This window comes from Eriocheir sinensis, chromosome 33 (genome assembly GCF_024679095.1).
Source record: "Eriocheir sinensis breed Jianghai 21 chromosome 33, ASM2467909v1, whole genome shotgun sequence".
In the NCBI taxonomy this organism is placed as follows: Eukaryota; Metazoa; Arthropoda; class Malacostraca; order Decapoda; family Varunidae; genus Eriocheir; species Eriocheir sinensis.
The window spans coordinates 7,276,226-7,299,518 of record NC_066541.1 but is presented as its reverse complement, the minus strand read 5'-3'; the positions used below and the strand labels follow the sequence as shown (position 1 = coordinate 7,299,518).

Sequence of the window (23,293 nt, the reverse complement as noted above, 5' to 3'; positions counted from 1 at the left end):
AACACAGTTGGTTGACGTCGAGTTAACTAAGGACTATTATTTGGGTTCGAGACCTATCCGGTGCCATGTTGGGCCTCCTCCTTGAAAGAATTGGGCATCTCTCTACCAGCCGTCTGGGGGGTTGCGCGACATGCACTTCCTCCTTGGGGTATATCCCCAACGAAATACCAAAAAAAAAAAAAGAAAAAAAAATCAATCAATCAATTTATATTTCTTTTAGGTAACATATTCCTTGCCACAGGTTTTCTATATAATTTGAGAATATGTTATAACAAGTCTTCTTTAGGTGTCAATTCAATTCAAGGTGTTGCATAACGGGCTACGGGTCTAAAAAAGAGGGCGAGGAGCCAAACGACAGTCAACAGCTTTTACAGAGAGCTTTTACTGTTAGGTAACATATTCCTTGCCACAGGTTTACTATATAATTTGAGAATGAGTTAGAACAAGTCTTCTTTAGGTGTTACATAATGGGCTACGGGTCTAAAGAAGAGGGCGAGGAGCCAAACGACAGTCAACAGCTGATCGCCGCCTCTCAGCTGACCCACGGCCAGCACACGCCACTGTGTAGGCAGGACTCGCCCGTGTGTTGCTGAGTTTTTTGTGTCCTGGCGCGGATTACACTTCAGGTACAGTTCTTCTCTTTCTGAAAAAAAAAGATGACACGCTTTCCTGCAGGTTATATATATCCCTTTTGTTAATCTGGGACCAGAGTTCTCAAACACTTCGAGGCTCACACACCCACGTTTAATTCCACTTTGATTGTACTTCAATTTGATTACACTTCACTTTGATTACACTTCACTTTGATTACACTTCACTTTGATTGCTCTTCACTTTGACTGCACTTCACTTTGATTATACTTCACTCTGATTACACTACACTTTGACTACACTGATTACACTACACTAATTACACTTCACTTAGACTGCACTTCACTTTGATTACACTTCACTCTGATTACTCTACACTGACTACACTCTGATTACTCTACACTGACTACACTCTGATTACTCTACACTGACTACACTCTGATTACTCTACACTGACTACACTCTGATTACTCTACACTGACTACACTCTGATTACACTTCACTTTGATTGCACTTCATTCTTATCACACTTCACTTTGATTGCACTTCATTCTTATCACACTTCACTTTGATTGCACTTCAGGTACACTTCTTTCACCCCAAAAAATGAGTTGACACACTTTTTGGTATGCCATGTGTCCCTTTTAATTATCTGGGCCCAATTCTCAAACATTTTACACCCCCACATTTGAGAAAAGTTTGGTAGAGGCTGTAGGAAGGTATTTCCATGTGTAGTTTTGCAATCCCAGTGATGGCGTGACAAGCTTTCTGCACCATGAACGGTAAAAGCACTCATAAGAACCTGACTAATCTTCTTTGTGGTCTTTGAAAATATTTGTTGTGAGACCCCAAACAGTCTGAGAATAATGGCCGTGTACCTCAGATTTGCTGTGCCATGGTGATTAGGTAATTCAGTAGATGTATGGTTTAGCTCCCTCACCTCAAAATACCACATACACCCTCATCATTATTACAGGGTAAAAATACCTGCCTTTTAACCATAATATGAAGACATGGTTAAAAACTAAGCAAACCTTGCAAACCAAACCTAACCGCTACACCCCAGACCACAACTGCCGCTCTGACCATCTTTACCCATTGGTGGCATTGGCATGGTTATGTTTAGGGTCCTTAGATTGCTAGTTCATGCTGGTTTCTAATTATGTGCACCTTCATATTACAGTTATAGGGCATGTATTTTTGCCCTTTTTCTGTAATATGCAGGCATTTATGGTATTTTGAGGTGGCAGTGCTAAACCAAGTATTTTCCTACTATCCTTAGCAATGATAGGTTTATGTTGGGTGCCATCTCAATAGTGAAAAGCTTGGGTTAAGGTGGAGTTTATTATGGATGTCGTCTTGCAAACCTTTCAGCATTGTTTCCCAGTGAGACATTCATCACAATTTTGCCCAGTTACTTCAGTTTCTAAAATTAGGTGACATTTTGCTATATTATAGCATTTTGGTATTTTAGGTGGCATTTAGCTATAATACCTGACTATAAAATAACCCTTTTTGCCCTGCCTGGAGTTATACTTCAGATTGTACACTGCACAGTTTTCTCCTCCAATATTTGTACTTCATTTCCCAGATATCCTCTGGTTAATTACTGAAATTTAATTGCTAACTCATAAACCAGTTCTGTCTTTATCTGAGTGTTCTTGGACTCATCTCCCTCAGCTGCCTGGAGATTCGACAGTACTGGGACAAAAGGCGAGGATGCTGTCAAGAACTTCCATCATGGCCTCCCAGTTCAAGGGTAAGGCTATGAGGGAGTGGCAAGTGAATACCACTCTCCCTCATGAGTCTGGTGTGATACAGATTAATATAGATTGTAGTGCCATGCAAACTTCCCATCTTAACATACTAGAAATCCATCCCCCTGAAGCTTAATATTTATTGTACACACACACACACACACACACATGGTAAGAAGTTGAGGGCGACCACGTGTAGGAGAGATGTGAAAAAGTTTAGCTTCCCAAATAGAAGCATTGAGCTATGGAATAGACTGGAGGAGGAGGTGGTCTGTGCAAGAAACATTCATGATTTTAAGGAAAAGTTAGATGAGAGTGGATATGGAGTCAGGACAGCGCAAAACAAAATAACTATGTATAACTGTTGATCCCTTTGATACAAGTATGTATGATTATATGACTAGTACACTTATTATGTAACCTGGTTGTTTCATTTTGTTCATCAGTATTTTTGTTCTAGGGATGCTGGGGCCTGCATCCTATAAGTGGATGTCAGCCTCAGCCAAGGGTGGTGAGACTGAGATCTCTGCACCCAAGAAGGCCAAAACTCCCATAGGTATGTGTAGCCAATTCAGTGAGAAATAATGCCTTAAAGGCAAGCCTTGTATGTATGTTCATTGTATATATATACTTGCTCATCTGTACACAATTTACTTGAGTATTCTTGCAGTATTCTGTTATATGTATTGAATTGCCTTCAGCATTGGGGAGGAATATGATGAAACATAAAGTACATAGTGTATTGTTGGTGAATACAATGTGTACTTCATCTCACAGTATTCAGTATGTAGGTTGGTCTTGTAGCCAACAATTTTTTGTCATCCCTTGGTCTGCCTTCTCCTTCTGTAAGACATAGCAGGTGCTGTACAAAAGGGCAAAGTTCAGACAGAATATGTATTATGATAATAATAATGTTACCTGCTCATTATGTAAAGTTAACATGAAAGCAGTTTAGGTGAATCAGTTAATGGACAGGAAATTGGTGAAGAAAAATTAGTAAGTTAAAATTAAATACATCAATAAGGAAATTATTATTTCTACACAAACAGAAAACAGAGTAGATAAGAATGAATGAAGGAAGTCAGAATTTCACCCATAGTGAACAATTTTAGCCAATATATGGGACAGACTAATGACCCAGAGATGAAAGCATTGGGACAACAGATAATGAGTCAAATACATATAGCAATACAAAAATAATCCAGGCCAACCTGAAAAGACAGACAGCATACAAGAATGAAGGAAGGAAGTCAAGCTGTGCCTATAATGAACAATATTAGCCAAGACGCAAGAATGAAGGACAGAACAAAGACCTCAGAAGGAAGGAAGTCAGATGTTTGCCAATAATGAACAGTCTTAGCCAAGTGCAGAAATGAAGGACAGAACAAAGTCCTCAAAAGGAAGGAAGCAAGTAAGAGATTCACCAATAATGAACAATATTAGCCAAGAAGGAGAGATGAAAGATAGACAAAAGACTTCAAAGGGAAGGGAGGAAGTCAAGAGTTTGCTTATAATAAACAGTTTTAGTTAAGATGTAGGAGGAGGGATAAAAACTCAAAAGGAAGGGGAACATTTGCTTATATTGAACAGTATTAGTCAAGTGGCATGAAAACCAGGAATGTTGTACCTCTCCAATGCAGTGAACCTGAGAACTCACATGGTAGACTATTAGATGTCCAGTCTTTGGCTCGCCCCTAAGGCTGCCTCATCTCATCAGACCTTTTCCACCTGTTATACTTTGTCTCTGCTGCGTAATGATCACCATTATAAAGATGTTGAATTGAACTCAAGACCAGAATTAGACTAAAAGCCTCAGAATGGAGAAAGTCAAGTTTGCCTGTAATGAATAGTTTTAGCCAAGATGCAAGAATGAAGATGAGGAAAAGATAAATCAAGGTCCTTATCTTGATCAGTGACCCTCCACACGCAGGTAAGCTTGATGACAAGGCGACGACAGAGGGTCTGCACCCCCACCAGGAGAAGGAGCCCCTGCCAGCCTTCCCAGACAACACAAACCCCACCACAGGAGAGATTGGCGGCCCCCGGGGACCCGAGCCCACTCGCTACGGGGACTGGGAACGGAAAGGCAGAGTGTCAGACTTTTGATCTGTCTCCTCATGGCCTCAGGAGCCATTAGTGTCTCATCTGCTGTGAATTTAGGACCTGATCTGCCCATATCAGTGTTGACTGGTGGTTTTCAGTCTTGCACTTTATTTATAGTACATACTGCTTAGATTTATGTCTCACTGAATGGTTCTTCGTTAAAGAATTACCATTTGTATGTAAATGTAAAAATAATGTAAATACACAAAACTTTAAATCTGTCCTCTTATCTTTATCTTTGCTAAGGTGTAGCCTATTGATTTCCTTTAAGAGACTAAAAGCAAGAAACAGATACAAAAGATCCTCCATTGAACATCCCAGTAATTAAACCATTAAAAGCTTGGTCAAAGGTGATGAGACAGAACAATAAAACATATATCAGGTTTATTAAAAAATATCCCAAGTTGCTAATATGTAATAACACCACCTTTATGTGTCCCTTTACTTATACTTGTCAACACCAATGTTTTGTCGTCTGGATGTGGACATCATGGGCACCTCACTGTTGTAATACCAAGTGGAATAGGCAGCAGTGCTCTCTGGCTGCCTCTGCCTCACTGCACCTTGCCCCTCCTCTGGTCCTTGAGGCACCCTCCTCGCCTTGAGTGCAGGGAACCAGTTGGTACAGTTGATGATAATTACAATCCCCTCTACAGCTGCTAGAGCCGTAGGGAGCACCCACAGCATGATGGAAGGTCTGTTGCAAGGAGGAGCTTTTACCACCTTCGGGGTCTTTGGGGGCACTCCAGGAGCCCTGCGTTCCTCTTGTGTCTGTGGTGTTGCTTGAACAGGCATGGCAGGCAACTCCTCGGGGCCGACTAAAGACACTCTGCCGTCCATGTCCTTCAGATTCACACTGGATTTGTGGCCTAAGACAATGGCATGTCCCAGGGATGTTTTGATGTTACTCGCCCATATACTAAGCATGGAGTCCTTAAGGTGCAGGCTTTTCTGTTTCATCTCATTGATTGTCACATTGTAAAGCACCAAGGAAGATTTGCCTTCCAGATGTAGCTTCTCCAAATTGTCTACAACTGAGTGTTCTACCTTCATGGCGAGCCGTTGCGTAGGCTGGTAAACTTCTAAATGATCAATATCTGAGTGGACCACTGAGAATGCCTTGAGGTCCCTCTTAAGAATAACATCTTTTGCCTCTGATCGCTGCAAGTCCAGCTGAGTGATATAGGGCGGCACAAGATTGGTTGAGGAGTCTGCCAGCTTGAAGATGAATGACTGTTCAGGATTACAGGCTTGAGGAACAGCGGTGTAGGTGATGTTGGCCACGCTGAACGCCACGAGGCTGACGCAGATCTCCCCCACCACCACCTGCCCAGCGTTGTGGATGTAGATTGTGTTCACTGTCTTGCCCACTCGTGTGTGAAGGGAGTCAAGCGTCACCACCTGGGACACATTGAGGAATCATCGTTATTGCTGCAGTTTTGGATTTTATTTTCAGTAAGAGGAGGCAGACCAAGGCTAAAGACAGAAAGAGTTGGCTGTATGTTCACTACACAGAATTAAGACAAAGACATGAGTTGAGTTGCATTCATTAATAGTAACACTTAGGCAGAGTAAGTAAGTGTGATGGTTAACTGTGTAAGGAACTATTCATTGATATTACTTTACTGCAGAATGATAAAAAAGTTTCACTCAGTAATGTTACTTAATGCTAAACTAAGAGAAATGGATCCACTTTCACTGCACTGCCTCCTTGCTGAAATGCCTAACACCAACATAATACTACAATATACATACATTTACCTATAACCTTTCACTACATGACTAATAGATGTTTATAGGAGAATTCAGTTCTTTTCATCAATATTACTTCAACACAGAACTTATAGGATATGCATTTATTACTTTTCTATACCTTTTATCTTAAGGGTACAATGTCTCAACACTACAGAAATTTCTACTTGCCAGGAACTCAATATTACTTCCTTCACATCTAACAGAAGTAAGAAATGATTTCATTACTGAAGAAATTGCTTAAAGATGTAACGCCTCAATTTTATATCATATTTTTTACTCAACAACTTTCTAATGACCACTATTATTATTATTAGGATATGTTTACCAGTAAGCACACCATTTCATTTAGGACTCACATTGGGGAAATAATTACCATAGGAATCTAAATAAAGTATTGCCAAAATCATTATCAGTAATCAAACTTAAGGAAGGTTGAGAATATTTCCAAGAATTTATTACCTAATACAAGCACTGAATGAAATAGTACAACTTTTTGGCAAATTGGGACTGCTCTGCATGCTTTTTCTTATCACGCTTGACTGCTCCCTCTGCTGCAAAAAATAAAAAGACATATCCTGTGCAGACACTCACCTCTTGTGTTCCCTTGAAGTCACAGGAGAGGAAGGATGGGTGTTGCATGCAGTACTGTGAGTGTGGGGAGACTTCTAGGTCAGCCAGGACACTCCCCGGGACAGTAACCAGTAGCAGCAACACCACCAGTAAGCCCCCTCTGGTTACCACTCTCAGCAGCTTCTCCATCCTTCCTCTCAGTGCCACAGAGCCCTTAGGAAATGCCTTGGATAAAATGATCTTTAAGTATTTGTTCAGTCTGTTTCTTGCTGTATATTCATTAATTCCTGGTTTGTATGAATTGCTAGTTTCCCTGGCAAGTTCTTGTAATGATCATTAGTAGTAGGGGTTGTAAAAGTAGTATCAGTAACAATAGCAGTAATGGTAATTCTAGCAGTACTAGTAGGCACAGTGCAATATAACAAATACACTTAATCTCATTTTTTTTTTTTTCATTGTATTTGTGAATATTAAAAACTCATAGGCTATATTTTTTGGATGTATGGCTTCACACATGGCTTACTTTACCAAAGGCCATGTCTGCTGAAACAGTAATGTGCTCACTTTAATACATTTTTATGTATTTACTAATATGAACAGCATACAGGTCCTAGTGTTGGGTGTCCATAGCTGCCTGCATAATGAGCTCCATCATCAGTCATGCCTTATTGTCTAGCAAATCTAGCACACTAAACTTATTTTTCTTCATGTATTTACTAACGGAACAGAACAGACTCTTAGTTTTGGGTGTCTATGGATGCCCACATAACCAAGCCATGTCCTATTATCCAGCAAAGTCCAACAAATGCACAACTTCATTTTTCTTTGAGTGTTAATATAAGCAACATGTGGGTTCTAGTTTTGAGTGTATAACTGCCCAGCTAACCAATCCCACCAACAATCATATTTTTATCATCCTATGAAGTCTAACATTTCAATAAATATATTTAAACATAACATTTTTTGGAACATTTATTAATTAACATCAACAAATATTTTTTCATAGTGAACATTTCGACAAGAAAGTCATCCAATTATCTATTTTTCCCTGAACTAAGAAATAATAACCTAATGAGAACAATAATCCTGGATACATTAATCAACAGCAAAAAATAATGCACTGCCTTCAGTCATCTTTTGATAGCTTTACCACAGTTAGGACACTTCCACATAGCCACAAATAACACACAGCTACAAGACTAAACACAATCAAACAGGTAATACAAAGGGCAGTGCATGTTACTCCACCTTCAATATCTTCCACTATCAATATAGTTTTATGGTCCTATACCTCACATTTTCCCTTTCTCCACTTCCCATCCTTTCCCAAATCCCATCTGTTTCACATATATGATGTACCGTACCTCTTTATGGTGTTTCCTGTCTAGTGTTAAGATATCACTAATATGCAATAGTGTCACCAAGCAAGACAGTCACTAACCGCCCGTGTCCCTGAGGGTTGTCTCTCCTTGTGGCTTGATAACACCTTATCTACTCCTCTACACAGTGACAGCCCTTGCCTCTCACTTTCATTTATCTGCATCAAGACAGAAGTGTTTTTCCTTATTCTAAGGAGTATTGTTAACTTTTTAAGGCCCTTCTCTCAAACCTTCTTTTCTACTCAGCCTCTGAGGCGTATTTGTTCTGACCAATTCACGTACATCAAGATAAATTTATTTTCCCTAGATGCTGCTCTCAGACCAGAGCAGCAGCACTTTTCAGGCCACATGTATAGATTCCATGTGTTGCTGGTCAATTTATTAAACAAATTTATTCTTTAAAAGACAAAAGACTGCTTTAGTATTTGCTGGAGAGTTTTATGTGCAAAAATATCGCCTTTGTGTGTGTGTGTTTATATAAAACAAGCGAGTCAAGTTCGTAGCTTCCGTATTTTATCGCATTTTATCATGACTACAACCCAAACATTTATCTGTATCTTTTTACATACACGATTTCGTTTAATAAAGAATTTTATTCAACAACTGCTCGGTAGGGAAGCTAGGCTGCTTATTCTTGCATCTTTATGGCCTCTTATTGGGTCTGCAATCACTTCCCTTTTCCTTCATTATTCTTCTTCCAGTCGATCAATAAATCACCATTTTGTGTGTGTAGTATCCTTCCCTGTCTGTAAAGCAAGCCCTGTAGCGTCACAAGGCCGCAAACGCTAATTCCTAATTAAGCGAGAAAATTGTAGTGCCGAAAACTGACCAATGTATGATACGTCCCAAGTTAGTATGTATGTATGTTAGTATGTAATTGGGTTTTGGGTTTTGGATCATTCGAAAAACAGATAACTCTCAATAGAACCCATTGCTGGCACTGTGTCAATATAGTCGATCCGTGTAGTGGCATTGCAACCTTGTGACTGAAAGGCTCATGTGAGGGTCCCAAAGAGAAGCGCAAACAGGGATTCCAGAGACGATTTCACAGACCAACACAGTTGCTTTATAATCGCCCTAACCAATCTGTTCACTCTTAGTTTTTCGATACAAGATCATAATTATACACAAGAGATATCCCGTGTATCGTTTCCTCAAATTCCTGAACTTAAACATGAAAGCAAAACGCTACGTAAGGAATTTTCGAAGTCTTTGGTACTGGTTTGAAGGCTTACTAATTTCCATCATGGCGAACTGTGAAAGTGGCCCCTAGCCCTAACCCAACCCTCTAGACTCCTCGGACACACTCATCCTTTCTTCCTTCTCACACGCCAGGCTTCCCCGCGTCCACCCTGAGGCTTCCCGCGGGCTCGCCACCCTCGGGCACTACGCCGTCCCCAATGATCTCCAGCTGCGAGATGTCGTAGTTCTGCACGTCCTGAGACACGCGCCGCCGCACCTCCTCCGCCGTCAACCCCGGCAGGAGGCCAAACAATTCCTCGTCCACATGCCAGTTTTTCTTCCTGGAGGGGGCAATGGAGGATGATGGTGAGTGTGAATGAGGGATAGGGATTGTGTGATGTACAGCCTACGTGAGTTTGTGAAGAGGCCTAGTATTTTTGTTGTTGTTGCTGTTGTTGTGTGATAGCGAGGGGTGTACGTGTAATATCTCAGAAATGTCTCGTATTTTTTTCTGTGCTTTTGACCAAATAACATCAGGTCGAAGATTTTTGGAGTGATTAAAAAAGTAATATATCTATGTAAGGTTTGCTGCAACAATCCACTGCGTATGTGTTCACACTAGTTACGCGTAGACAGGCAGTCAATCAGTGGGCTAAGTATAGGAGATACGTCCAGCCAGTCAGCCAGCATGCCTAATACATCACTCACATACAGTCAGTCCGTCAGTCAGCCAGTCGGCAGAGCAAATGCGTCAGGCACGCATCAGGTCATAGTGTCGTTTTATCACATAGCTCGGTTACGCAGTCAGTCAGTCAGTCAATCAAACCGGCCGACTGACAGGATAGCCATATTACTCATCCAGCCAGTCAGTCAGTCAGTCAGCCAAGCAAGCACTGGCAGGTCGATTCAAGACACTCCAATCATTGACATCCATTCAGTCCAGCAAACCAATCAAATGCGCTCATTCAGTCAGTAGTCATTTCAAAGACACACTAGTCATTCACACACAGTCAGTCAGTTTGTTAGTCAATCAGTCAAACAAGTCAAGAACACTCCACTCATATCCAGCCAGGCAAGGAAGCAGGCAGCCGATCTAGGACACAAGTTCCAGTCACTCAGCAAAGCGAGCCGTTCAAGTACACCCCAGTCACTCACGTCCAGTCAGTCAGTCAGGTGGGGGGGTGGGGGGAGGCGCTCACCCCTTGGTTCTGCATAGGTCGTGGTCGATGGATTCCAGGGCAGAGTGACCGACCGCTGCGGCGTCCAGAAGGCGGCGGACCTGCGGGGGGAGGAGGCGTGCAGGGGTTGGTGACAGTGATGGGGCTGATTGAAGCGGGAAATACAGTGAAGGGAAAAAGGAGAAATAACTGACAATGGAGGAGAAAAGGGAACTCGCTGATAATAGCAATCGATATAACAGGGAACAGGTTGGTTGAGGCGGAAAATAGAGCGAAGGGAAAAGAAAGAAACAATGATAACAGAGAAAGAAAAGGACATCAGTGATAATAACGACCTATAAGTGCACGGATAGGTTGAGGCAATGAAGTAAAAAAAAAAAAAAAATGCGGGGGAACCAGTGACAGAGGAAAAGAAAAAGGAAAATTGCAGAAAATAACCAAAATAAGTGACAGGGTGAGATAAATCCGCAAAAAACAGTAAAGGGAAAAGAAAGATAATGACAAAGGAGGTAGAGAGAAAATGACATAATAATAAATATGATGAAAAAAGAGGAGGAACAAATTAAGATTATGGTAGGCTACTGAAGCTGTTTAATAAGTAAATTCCATAATTTCATTTCTGAGAGAGAGAGAGAGAGAGAGAGAGAGAGAGAGAGAGAGAGAGATTGATTGATTGAAAGTTTATTGTTGCAGGTAAACAACAAGGGAGAAGGTTGCTTTATTGTTGCAAGGAGAATACAACACAGGAAGAGGGAGATCCTTGCATACCCTCGCATCCCAAGGAATACAAAAAAAAAGTGCAGAGAGAGAGAGAGAGAGAGAGAGAGAGAGAGAGAGAGAGAGAGAGAGGCCTATTGTGCTCCTCCTTGCGGAAATAATGCATCACGAACCCAGAGAGAGAGAGAGAGAGAGAGAGACCAACACCAAAACACCACCTTCATTCACCTACGTCCCATCAACTCACCCTATTCACAAACATGATGTCGATGGTCTGCGTGCGGGAGAGGATGGCCACGGACCGCCGGTGGAAGAGCCCCGCGCGGTCACACTCGAACACCGCCATGTAGGTCTCGTAGTCCGTGTCGAAGACGATGAAGTCCGCCGAGCCCGTCCAAGCTGCTGGGAGGAAGGGCCGAATAAAGGGTCATACTCGCATTCATAAACAGATCGGCGGCCAAGCATACATATTTGACAAGGCTTTCGTAGAAGTTGTGGACATTTCCTGGAGTAGTTTGACCGTTTTTCTGTACCGTTAACCTAAAATCGTGCTTCTCCAAAATTAACCAAATGACCAAAGGGGAGATAAGAGGGAGTGGGAAGGGTCAGGATACTTTATTGTCTTATTTGTAAACAGATGGACGCCCAAACACATACATATTTGACAAGATTTTCGTTGGAGTTGTGAGCATTTCCAGAGGTAGTTTGACCATTTTTCTATACCGTAAACCTAAAAGCTATTCATTAGAGCCGGACTGACCTCCTTTATGGGCTTTGGAAATTGTAGAAGTGAGAGATGGAAACGTCTGAGAATTTACATTTGATCAAGGCTTTCATAGGGGCATTTCCAAGGTTACTATTATGCTCTCTGGTGGTAGTTTGACCATTCTGCATCGTGAACATCAAAACTACTCATAAGAACCCAGCTGATTTCCTTTATGGACTTCAGAAATAGTAGATGTGAGAGCCGGCAGCGTCTGCTTTTTTTTTTTTTTTTTTTTTTTTTACGGAAAAGGAGACTTCAAGGGCGTGAAAAAAAAAGAAAACAATAATAAAAAAAAAGCCGCTACTTACTGCTCCCGAACAGAGTACATAAGACCAAAAGCAGTGAAGATGATAAGGGAAGGAAAATGAGAGAGAGGCTTTTTGTAAGTTAACTAAATGACCGGAGAAGAGAGGGAGTTGGAAGGATCATATACTCAAACGCTTCGGGCTCTTCTCGTGATCATGTTTGAAGGCCACAGAAACGATTCGTCGGGTTCTCATGAGTGTTTCTCCTCTTCATGGCGTAAAGTCTTGCATAAATATCGCCAGAAATATAAATCCACCCATGTGAATCCCTACATCTTCTACGAGAGCTACATAAAATAAATGTAATACTAAGCACTGTTGCCAGATTGTCGTACTCAGAGCATAGTATTTACCGGTTTCTGACGCCTAACTATTGCCAAGAAACATCAGGAATGAACTATTTTAACGATAATTATAAGTAAATCTCCTAATTGGGGTCCACGAGATATTTTTTGGGTCGGAAGTCGGTAAATACAAGAGGCTGAGTAAGACAATCTGGCAACTTTGCTACTAAGGCGTTGAAACGTTTGAGACTTGAGGTCGGTATTTTCAGACGCCTCCAGCTCTCACATCAACAATTTCTGGAGGCCAAAAGGAAGATTAGTCTGGTTCTAATAAGTCTTTTTTTAGGTTCATGGTACAGAATAAGGGTCAAATTGCCACCAGGGTCATAAAAGTACCCCAGGATATACCCACATATCCTAGGAAAGCCTTGTCAAATATGTGTACTTAAGCGCAGAAATGTTTAAGAATACGGTGGGCCCAGCAGAAGGGAAAGAGAAGAGGCAAGGATTAACTGTGAAAGGGGTGGCGGTGCATAACACTGTATATCCTGCGTCAGGGAAACTATTTAAGGTCGATGTTCCCTCTCAGACGTTTCCGCTTCTCACATCATCCATATTGCGCAACAAATCCTACGAAGAAAGGCTTTCTACCCTTAACATGTTCTCTCTTGAGAAACGTCGCCTCCGAGGAAAACTGATCGAATGTTTTAAAATACTTAATGGTTTCACGAATGTAGACAGATCAACATCGTTTATGATCGATGACACTGCGCACGAGGAACAATAGCGTAAAACTCAGATGTAGACAAGTAAATTCAGACTGCACCAAATTTTTCTTCACCAACGTTGTAGTGCGAGAATGGAATAAGCTCCCATCATCAGTGGTCCAGTGTAACACGATTGACTCCTTCAAAAATAAGCTCGACCGTCACTTCCTTCAACTTAATATCAACTAGAGTAGAAATGCAACGTTTTGGAGTCTTCTGATTAATGTAAAATCACTTAGGTTTAAGGACAGACCACCAAGTCTGGACCATGGGGTCTGTGTGGTCTGATTTTCTATGTAAATCTATGTAAACGTTCAAAAAGGAGATTGATCGATTTCTCATGAGTATTTTTCACGTTCATGGTATAGAAGCTTTGTCAAACTACCACCAGGGTCAGGAAACTACCAATGGACATGCCGACAACTCCGACGAAAGCCTTGGCAAATGTGTGTTCTTGGGTGCCGGAACGATCTTAGTCCTATGTATAAACTCAAGGGTTGAAAAGTAATACGTGATGCAAGGAAGATATGGATAAACAGGTGATGAAATCCGTCGATCCCATCAAGGCCACTGGGAAGAAAGAGGCAAAAACGAGAAAAAAGGGGTTTTGCAATAGTATTGAAGTGCGCGCCATAAAACGGACTATTAAGGATTGAAGGCTACGTGATACTCAAAGGAGAGAGAGAGAGAGAGAGAGAGAGAGAGAGAGAGAGAGAGAGAGAGAGACGGCCCATCCTTGAGTACTGCCGAAGGGAAGTAAACTGCTGCGTCAGAAAAGTTTACAATTCCCTTCCTGTGATTTCACCGCCCTAAGAAAACAACGTTGCCAGCAGTCTTGGGAGAGCTTACCCCCACCCCCCCTCTCCCCTCCCCTCCTCTCTCCTTCCTTGCACAGTTAACCCTTTCTTCCCATCCTCCCCTTCATCCCTTTCCCCCTCTCCTTGCATAGTTAATCTTTTTTTTTTCTTCTCATCGTCCTCCTCATCCGCTACTCTGCACAAACAACTTCTTCATCTTCCCATTCTCCTCTTCATCCCTTTCGGTCTTCGGTCTATTAGTTAACTATCGAAAGACCTTTACTCCGTTCAACCTTTTTCTCTTCTTGTATTTCTCTCATTCTCTTCTTCCCCTTTCCGTCATCATCTCCATCTTCTTCCTTCCCTCCTCGATCATCAGCTTCATCTCCTCATTCTCCTTAATTTCTCTTTCCTCCTGTCTTGTCTTCATCCCTTCCTCATTGTCTCCTTAGCTTCTCATTTTATTCAGTTTTCCCTTCCTCCCTCCATATTGCCCCTATCCTTTTATCAGCATCTCCATCTCCATCTCGGAGATGGAGATGGAGATGCTGATAAAAGGAAAGAAGATGAGGAGATGGCATCTCCTCATCTTCTTTTTCCTCGCTCCACCATGTCCTCCTTCCTTTATCATCCTGTACATCCCCTCTTCATCTACCAAATATCCCTTTCCTCGCCCCATTCTGTCCCTATCCCTTGATCATCATTTTCATCCCCTTCCCAGCCTTGTCAATTTCCCTATCCTGGCTCCATCTCGTCTCCGTCCCTTCTTCACCCTTTCCATCCCCTTCCCAGCCTTCCCTATCCTAGCTCTGTCTTGTCTCTGTGCCTTCTTCACCCTTTCCATCCCCTTCCCAGCCTTGTAATTTCCCTATCCTCGCTCTATCTTGTCTCTGTGCTTTCTTCACCCTTTCCATCCCCTTCCCAGCCTTTAATTTCCCTATCCTGGCTCCATCTCGTCTCCGTCCCTTCTTCACCCTTTCCATCCCCTTCCCAGCCTTGTAATTTCCCTATCCTGGCTCCATCTTGTCTCTGTGCCTTCTTCACCCTTTCCATCCCCTTCCCAGCCTTGTAATTTCCCTATCCTCGCTCTATCTTGTCTCTGTGCCTTCTTCACCCTTTCCATCCCCTTCCCAGCCTTGTAATTTCCCTATCCTCGCTCTATCTTGTCTCCGTCCCTTCTTCACCCTTTCCATCCCCTTCCCAGCCTTGTAATTTCCCTATCCTGGCTCCATCTTGTCTCCGTCCCTTCTTCACCCTTTCCACCCCTTCCCAGCTTTCCTAATCTATCTTGCCGGTCCCGTCAGACTTGGGGATTTCCATTTCTACCTCTTTCCTTATCTCTTACATCCTTCCCCTTCTTCTCCACATCCAGTTACCTTTCTTGATCCCTTTTCATCTTCTTATTGGATTTTTTTCTTGTATCACCTCTTTTCCTCTAACCCTTACTGTGACGCTTTTCCTCTCCTCCTTTTCAGTCCTCTTTCATCCTCCTCAACCCCTTTTACCTGGCCAGTGACTCACCCCTTTCCCCTGCCCATCCCATCTTAATTCCTCCTTTCTTTCATCCTTCCTAACTCTTTCTCCGGCCCAGCGACTCATCTCTTTCTTCTTCCCGTCTCATTATCCTCTTCTTCACTTTTTTCTTCCCTCATAACCCCTTTTTCTTTTCCCGTTCCATCCTCTTCAATCCTCTTTCCATCCTATCCTCCTTTCCTATCGTCTTCCATCCTCTATAATCCTATTTTCCAGCCCAGCGACTCATCCCTTTCCTCTCCCCATTCCATCCTTCTCTTCTGTCCTCTTTTTCATCCTTCCTAACTTTTTTTTTTCTGTGCCTTCCTTCTCTTCACTCCTCTTTCTTCCTTATTCATCTTTTCATCATCTTTTTTTCATTTTCATCTTCTTTCATCCTCTTTCATCTTTTTCATTCTCTTCCATCATTTTCCCTCCACCTCTCTTCTATCTTTCACCCCTTCTTCCTGTCCTCATACTCACACGTGGGCCAGCGGATCCTCATCTTGCCGGGCACCTCGGGGTTGGGGATGTCCACGCGGGCGGTGATGGCGTGGGTGTGGTCGACCCCCAGCGTGTCCAGGAAGGCCAGCTGGCGAGTCTCGGTCACCAGCAGCGTGTCCGGCAAAGGCCCCTTGGTCATGTTCCACACCAGGCACGTGTTGTCCGTGTCGAACTTTTGCAGTACGTACCAGGTCCCCAGAATCTGTTTGGGCGCGTGAAAATGTAGTCAGAATCGGTGGAAAGGGATTTGGGTTTCATTATCGCATCCCAGAATATGTTTAGGTGTGTGAAAGGAGAGTTAGAAACGATAGAGAGGGACTTGGATTCTTTTTATTGTATTAGACTATGCTTAAGCTCGTGCAAGAGAATTAAAAAGGTGAAGAAGGTCCTTGGATTTCTTTATTGCGTCCAGGAGAATTTGTTGAGGCGCAAGAAAGGGGAGTTAGACAATGCGGAGAGGAAGTTGGATTTTTCTGTTGCATCCCAGCTAGAATATGTATAGGTACGTGAAAAGGGAGTATAGCAAATAGTTAATGTGTATTGATTCCTATCCCGAAACTTATTTAAACACGTGACAAAGGAATTAAGAGATGGTATAAAGATATTACATACCTTTATTGTATCCCAGAGTGTGTAGGCACGTTAAAAGGGAATAGGAAATAACATGTAAGGATTGATCATATACTAAACCCTATTTAAACTCGTGAAAAGGAGTTAGAATGTGTTATAAAGCTATTTAGATCTATTTGTGTACCCAGAATCTGTAAAATAAGAACGCGAAAGAAAAAGTTACAAGCTGCGTCTAGACTTCGATTTCCCAACTATATATCTGAATGCTAATTTCCGAGTACGGGCGTCAGATCGCCTTGGGGAAGATAGACCCTTTATTACGACCCCAGCGGAAGGGAAAGGTTAGGAAAGGGCACAGTGCGGAAAGGGTTTGGCATTCCCGATCCTTCTCCGATTAGACTCTGATGAAGGGAAAAGCTGAAAGGGAAAAAAGTAATAGTAGTAGTAGTAGTAGTAGTAGTAGTAGTAGTAGTAGTAGTAGTAGTAGTAGTAGTAGTAGTAGTAATAGTAGTAGTAGTAGTATAGAAGGCGAAGAAGTTTCCAGCTCATCATGTAACATCAAAGAAGAAGAAAAGAAGAAGAAAAGTAGAAGAGATAAACTAAAAAGAAGACCACGCTTCCAGCACAGACAGCATCAGAAGAAAAAAAAGAAAAGGATGAAGAAAAAAAAAGGCGTTTAAAACACACCATATAACATCAGAGGAAGAAGAACTAGAAGAAAAAGAAGAAGAAGAAATAGAAGAAAAAGAAGACGACGAAGACGAACTCGTTTCCGGCACAGTATGTATAGCGCAGGGAAGAATAAATAGAAAAAGAAGAAGAGAAAGAAGAAGAAGAAGAAGAAATAAAAGAAAAAGGAAAAGAAGACGAACACGTTTCCGGCACAGTATGTATGGCGCAGGGAGCGTTACAAAGAACACACACGTAATAATACTCCTTCTTGGGTTCCTGCACTTGATACCTTGTTCTTTTGTGTGCCGGTCCGGGAAACGAACCAAAAATGAGGAAACAAGATCAACGCAATATATTATTATCCTTTTTTTCCCTAAAGCACACTAAAAACAAGGTCAACAAAATAAGGACAAAACTAAACTTAATACAAACCAAGAAGAAAAAGAAAAGAAAATAACATAAAGTATATTAGTAATAGCAGAGGTAGTGATATTATTATTAGTAGTAGTAGTAGCAGTAGTAGTAGGAGTAGGAGTAGTAATAGTAGTAGTAGTTGTTGTAGTTATAATAGTTGAAAAGGTGGGGATGATATGAAGAAGATATAAGAGTTGTAGTAGAAGTAGTAATAGTAGTAGTGGAAAATAAGATGGGGGAGGTTTAAAGAAGAGAGAGATGACGGAATGATATGGGAAAGAGGAACGAGGAAGATATAATGGAGAAGGAGGAGGATGAAATGAAATGAAAAGGAAAGAAAGACAGCGGAATTATCAGATTTGGTCTCGTGAGGCGTGTCACTGCTCCCCTCTCATTGTTCCCTCTCCTACTAACGTTCTTATGGTGGATGTTTTCAGCGACGGGGTAACAAAGGGGCGTCTGACACGCAAAGGAAAACGGTAATTAGAGGTTCGTGCACCTGCGTTACCCTAAATGATAACACCTTTTTTTTTTTTTTTTTTTTTTTAAGGACAAGGACGGTCGATAAAAAGAGAAAAGGAGACTATAGAGACGGGATAAGGGATGATGAAGATGAGAAAAGTAATGAAAAGGAGGAAGTTAAAAGGAAAGGAAATATAAATGAAACGAAAAAGAGGAAGGAAAAGACAAAGTAAGGAAAGGATGCAGAGTGTGAAAAAAATAAGGGAAGTAAAGAGAGGAAATAAAGGAAAAAGAGAATTGGACACACAGAAAGGGAGGAAATCACAGCGACGAAAGTAAGAAAGGGAAACAAATAACAAAATACTGAAGGAAGAAAAAGGAAAGGGAGGGCGGGAATGAGAGAAGAAACAAGTAAAAGCAGGGAGTACAGGAAAAAAAAAAAGGACTGCAAACAATTAAACGAAGAAAAATAAATAAGAAAAGAAACCGAAATAAAAAAAAGTGCAAAAAGAAAAAGAGGTAGGGAAGAAAGGTCAAGGAGAGAAAGCAGGTAAATATTCTGGTAGACACTGACCTTATCAACGGAGAGATTAGGGAAGGGCATGACCTCCGGGCAGGTGCGTCCCAGGTGCAGGGTGTGGCCCAGGGCAGCCGCCACCACCGCCGCCGCCACCACCCTGAGAGCGTGGGTGTTGTTTTTGTTATTAATATTGTTATTATTATTATTATTATTATTATTAGTAGTAGTAGTAGTAGTAGTAGTAATAGTAGTAGTAGTAGTATCATAGTTGCTATTATTATTATTATTATTATTATTATTATTATTATTATTATTATTATTATTATTATTATTATTATTATTATTATTATTATTATTATTATTATTATTCCTTAGGTCAAAAAGATCAAGTTAAGTCTGACATGACGGGGATTGAACCAGCTTAATGAAATAGATTAACGTCATTATCTAAAAATAATGGCAGTGGTATGGCAGACATCTTAAAGGAACTCCCTCCCCTTTAGGATTCTTCGGGACTTTCATGCATCATAGCAACAAAGTATCCTGGGTAACTGTGCAAAAGTTTGCCACCTGACCTTCAGCCTCAAACCCTAGAATCAGCAGACTACCCCGCGACCCCGGCAGGTGTAACTGAATGTTTTGATCCACCTCGTCCCTGGCCCTGAATAAATGTTTAGGTCATACAATACTGCTGCTAATTCTACTACTACTACTACTACTACTACTACTATTGATAATAATAATAATAATAATAATAATAATAATAATAATAATAATAATCAGTCTCTCGCCTTCGTCAAATGTCATTCACTATCTATTTATGACCATGAAACACACACACACACACACACTGACACACACACACACACACAAACAAACAAATAAACAAAGACACCCTTCTCCTCTTCGTCCACAGTCTTGCATTCCATTCAATCCTTCCAATAATTCAATCAATAACAATTCACTCACACAAACAGACACCAAAGAAAGTGTCACTCATGTATCCGGGTTCGTCACTCTCTCTCTCTCTCTCTCTCTCTCTCTCTCTCTCTCTCTCTCTCTCTCTCTCTCTCTCTCTCTCTCTCTCTCTCTCTCTCTCTCTCTCTCTCTCTCTCTCTCTCTCTCTCTCTCTCTCTCTCTCTCTCGAGCAGGTTCTCTTAAATGCATAACACATACGCGCACACACACACACACACACACACACACACACACACACACACACACACACACACACACACACACACAAACCAGTTATGTATCCAAATGTAGACATGAAGTTGCATAAGAGACGAATACATGAACACACACACACACACACACACACACACACACACACACACACACACACACACACACACACACACACAGTAGTAATAGTAATAACAACTAAAACAAACTTCACAGCAACTAAAGTAAACCCTCGCAAAAACTCAGCATTATACATGATATTTCTCTCAACCTTTTTAATATTTTTTTTTTCTATTTCCAGGGGCAGGCAGGAAACCGTACAAGGCCGACACGCAAAATAAACCCAGCCACAAGGTAGATACAAGCACATTAGGAAAAAGTAAAGGTAAGAGATTAACTCCTGGGAGAGAAAACTAACAAACTAACACTTACAGAACACTCCAGCCTCTTCCGGAACCCATGTCTTGCACGTTGCCTCTCTTCTGTCACCTTGCCAGCACTTCCTTCTGCTCTTACTATCACACGGACACCCTCAACAAGCCTCCTCTCGTGTCAAGGCGTTCCTGTACACTAAACCATCTCGTTGCCTGCTCCCACTACTTATATAGAATGACCGACTCCCCGACGTCACTCCCTTTCTCCTCCCTGATTGGCTGCGAGGGTGTGACGTCATATACTTTCCGCGATCTCATTGGCTGTCAAGGTCTACAGCGTAAAATGCGAGCTTTACCTGAAACATTGATGACGTTGTTGATTCAGAGGTGATGGGACGAGAGTTGAATGTGGGTCAAACTGTGCATTGGCATCGAGGAGAGAGGGGAAGGGGAAATTGTAGTTGAAGGGAAGGGAAGGAAAAGGGGAATATGGAAATGTATGGGAAGGTGAAATATATAAAAAAGAGAGAGGGGGGGGGGAGAGGAAAGGGGAGGAGTAAAGGAAAGGGAAAGGAGGGGAAAGGGAAGGGAAGATAAAAAAAATGAGGAACAGGAAGGGGGAGGGGAAAATGAAAAGGGAAGAAGGGTAAAGGTAAAGAAGAATAAAAAGAAAGAGAGGGAGAGGAAGCAGGTAGGGGAAACGAAGGTGAAAGTGAAAGGAAAGTGCAATGCATGGTAATATAAATGAAGGGAAAGGGAAAGAATGGGAAAACGTAAGGAAAGGTTTAAAGGGGAATAGTAGGAAAGGAAAGGGAAAGAAGAGTAAGGAAAGGTAAAATAAATAAAAAGTAGGGATGGGGAAGGAAAGGGAAAGGAAGAGGAAAGGTAAAGGAGGGTAGTAAAAAAGAAAGGAGTAGTAAGGAAAGGGAAAGAAGGGGAAAGGTGAAGGAGGGTAATAAAAAGAAGGGAAAGATTAGGGAAGATAAAGCAACAAGAGAAAAGGAGGGGAATGGAAGGAAAGGGAATCAGAAAAGGGGATGGAAAAGAGAAAGAGAATAGAGGAAAAAAAAGAAAATGGCAAGGGAAAGAAGAGGAAGGAGATGGAAGAAGGAAAGTGAAGGAAAAGAGAAAAAGAGAATAGGGAAAAAAAGGAAAAGGAAAGGGAAAGAAGGAGGATAACAGGAAAGGAAAGTGAACGAAATGAGAAAGGAAAAGGGAAAAGGAAAATTAAGGGACAGCAAAAGGAAACTGAGGGAAAAGATGAAGGGGAATGGGAAAAGAAAGGGGAAGGCAAAAGCAAAGTGATGGAATAGAGGAAAGGGAAAGGAAAGAAAGAAATGAAAGGAAATGGGAGGAAGGGGAAAAGGAAGGGAATAGCAAAGGGAAGGAAAATAGGGAGGGGAAAGGAAAAGGAAAGGAAAGGAGAAAAGAAAGGGGTGGAAAAGAGGAAGGGGAAGGGAAGAGCAAAGAGAAGGGGAAGGGAAAAGCTAAGTGAAGGAAAATAGGAAGGGGAAAGGAAAAGCTAAGTGAAGGAAAATAGGAAGGGGAAAGGAAAAGCTAAGTGAAGGAAAATAGGAAGGGGAAAGGAAAAGCTAAGTGAAGGAAAATAGGAAGGGGAAAGGAAAAGCTAAGTGAAGGAAAATAGGAAGGGGAAAGGAAAAGCTAAGTGAAGGAAAATAGGAAGGGGAAAGGAAAAGCTAAGTGAAGGAAAATAGGAAGGGGAAAGGAAAAGCTAAGTGAAGGAAAATAGGAAGGGGAAGGGATAAGCAAAATGAAGGGAAAGAGGAAGAGGAAGGGGAAGGTAAAACCGTATAGGTCGTGAGAGGGGAGAGAAAAGTGACCCTGACTTGCCCGCCCCCTCCCCCCTTCCCCGCTCCCTCCCTTCCCCCATCTACTTGGTTGTGGCTGGGAATGAAATCAAAGCAAAAAAATCGAATAACTTCCCGGCCGTGAAATGGTCTGCCACGGTCAATAGTTTGGTGTGTGAAAATTTAGGGATAAAAAAGAAAGCAACAAAACAACTTTTCTCATATTTTTCCTTTTGAGGATGAAGAAATTTGTGTTTGTTTCGTGCTTCTTTGTGTGTGTGTGTGTGTGTGTGTGTGTGTGTGTGTGTGTGTGTGTGTGTGTGTGTGTGTGTGTGTGTGTGTGTGTATATATATATATATATATATATATATATATATATATATATATATATATATATATATATATATATATATATATATATATATATATATATATATATATATATATATATATATATATATATATATATATATATATATATATATATATATATATATATATATATATATATATATATATATATATATATATATATATATATATATATATATAGAGAGAGAGAGAGAGAGAGTCACGTCGTACACCTAGATGGCTACAGCCCTGAACTTGATACCCTGTTCATAAAGCGTCTCTAAGCCATTATCAAACAAGAAGCGTTGGGAGGCGGAAGGGGGAGGGGCTTCAGAGTGACAGGGAAGCTAGTTTCTCCTCCCCTCCGTCCCTTCCCCTCCTCGCCCCGCCGCGTGCATCAGGTTAATAGTTTTTGTTGAGGTGTTTCTCGGAAGACCGACGTGCGGGGACCGTCTCATTATACCGGAGATGAGATTTTCATTTTTCGTTGATATTCAATCTTTTTTTTATTATAGACCATTATAATCGAGTGTTGCCATTTCCAAACATAGGTGTATTTCTAAATTTCTTCGTTTACATGACCAACTTTTGAAGGAATCTTTATGCATTTATTTATTTCTCTATTCATTCATTTACCGGTATATCTATTTATTTACCAATTTGTTTATTAATTTATTCATTCATTTCACTTTTAGAAGTGGTCGAAAATCACTTACGTGAGAATTAGCAGCATATTGTCTGTTGTCAGGCTGCGCGTAGGTACAGG

General features: G+C 41.4%; 3 protein-coding genes across 7 annotated transcripts; 1 reads left to right on the top strand and 2 right to left on the bottom strand.

The window, feature by feature from the left end:
• Positions 1-459: 459 nt before the first annotated feature.
• LOC127006670 (succinate dehydrogenase assembly factor 4, mitochondrial-like) lies at positions 460-4,670 on the top strand. Its single transcript, XM_050876851.1, has 4 exons — positions 460-626; positions 2,272-2,350; positions 2,809-2,904; positions 4,279-4,670. Exons 2-4 carry the CDS (start codon positions 2,311-2,313, stop codon positions 4,452-4,454), a joined length of 312 nt encoding a protein of 103 aa, XP_050732808.1. The 5' UTR covers positions 460-626; positions 2,272-2,310; the 3' UTR covers positions 4,455-4,670.
• Positions 4,671-4,817: 147 nt separating this feature from the next.
• On the bottom strand, positions 4,818-8,346 carry LOC127006668 (uncharacterized). Of its 4 annotated transcripts, none has more exons than XM_050876844.1 (3): positions 8,218-8,346; positions 6,798-7,001; positions 4,818-5,852 (listed from the first exon to the last, which is right to left on the bottom strand). In XM_050876844.1, exons 1-3 carry the CDS (start codon positions 8,317-8,319, stop codon positions 4,893-4,895), a joined length of 1,266 nt encoding a protein of 421 aa, XP_050732801.1. In that variant the 5' UTR covers positions 8,320-8,346; the 3' UTR covers positions 4,818-4,892. The 4 variants fall into 4 exon arrangements, with proteins under 4 accessions (XP_050732801.1, XP_050732803.1, XP_050732805.1 ...); XM_050876846.1 differs by having other exon boundaries at positions 6,798-6,989; positions 8,218-8,319; XM_050876848.1 differs by having other exon boundaries at positions 6,798-6,989; positions 8,141-8,246.
• Positions 7,734-20,592, bottom strand: LOC127006669 (uncharacterized). Of its 2 annotated transcripts, none has more exons than XM_050876849.1 (6): positions 20,426-20,592; positions 18,860-18,962; positions 16,147-16,369; positions 11,480-11,634; positions 10,537-10,616; positions 7,734-9,678 (listed from the first exon to the last, which is right to left on the bottom strand). In XM_050876849.1, exons 1-6 carry the CDS (start codon positions 20,452-20,454, stop codon positions 9,480-9,482), a joined length of 789 nt encoding a protein of 262 aa, XP_050732806.1. In that variant the 5' UTR covers positions 20,455-20,592; the 3' UTR covers positions 7,734-9,479. The 2 variants fall into 2 exon arrangements, with proteins under 2 accessions (XP_050732806.1, XP_050732807.1); XM_050876850.1 differs by having other exon boundaries at positions 11,480-11,631.
• Between the last annotated feature and the right edge of the window lie 2,701 nt (positions 20,593-23,293).

Coding starts and splice junctions, on each gene's coding strand:
- LOC127006670 (XM_050876851.1), top strand. CDS start 2,311: ATGCTGTCAAGAACTTCCATCATGGCCTCCCAGTTCAAGG. Junction 2,351..2,808: donor CATGGCCTCCCAGTTCAAGG/GTAAGGCTATGA, acceptor TTTTTGTTCTAG/GGATGCTGGGGCCTGCATCC. Junction 2,905..4,278: donor GAAGGCCAAAACTCCCATAG/GTATGTGTAGCC, acceptor CTCCACACGCAG/GTAAGCTTGATGACAAGGCG.
- LOC127006668 (XM_050876844.1), bottom strand. CDS start 8,319: ATGCAGATAAATGAAAGTGAGAGGCAAGGGCTGTCACTGTGTAGAGGA. Junction 7,002..8,217: donor AACCCTCAGGGACACGGGCG/GTTAGTGACTGT, acceptor ATTTTATCCAAG/GCATTTCCTAAGGGCTCTGT. Junction 5,853..6,797: donor ACTTCAAGGGAACACAAGAG/GTGAGTGTCTGC, acceptor AATGTGTCCCAG/GTGGTGACGCTTGACTCCCT.
- LOC127006669 (XM_050876849.1), bottom strand. CDS start 20,454: ATGGGTTCCGGAAGAGGCTGGAGTGTTCT. Junction 18,963..20,425: donor GGAAGAGGCTGGAGTGTTCT/GTAAGTGTTAGT, acceptor CCACGCTCTCAG/GGTGGTGGCGGCGGCGGTGG. Junction 10,617..11,479: donor ACATCATGTTTGTGAATAGG/GTGAGTTGATGG, acceptor CTCCCCCCGCAG/GTCCGCCGCCTTCTGGACGC.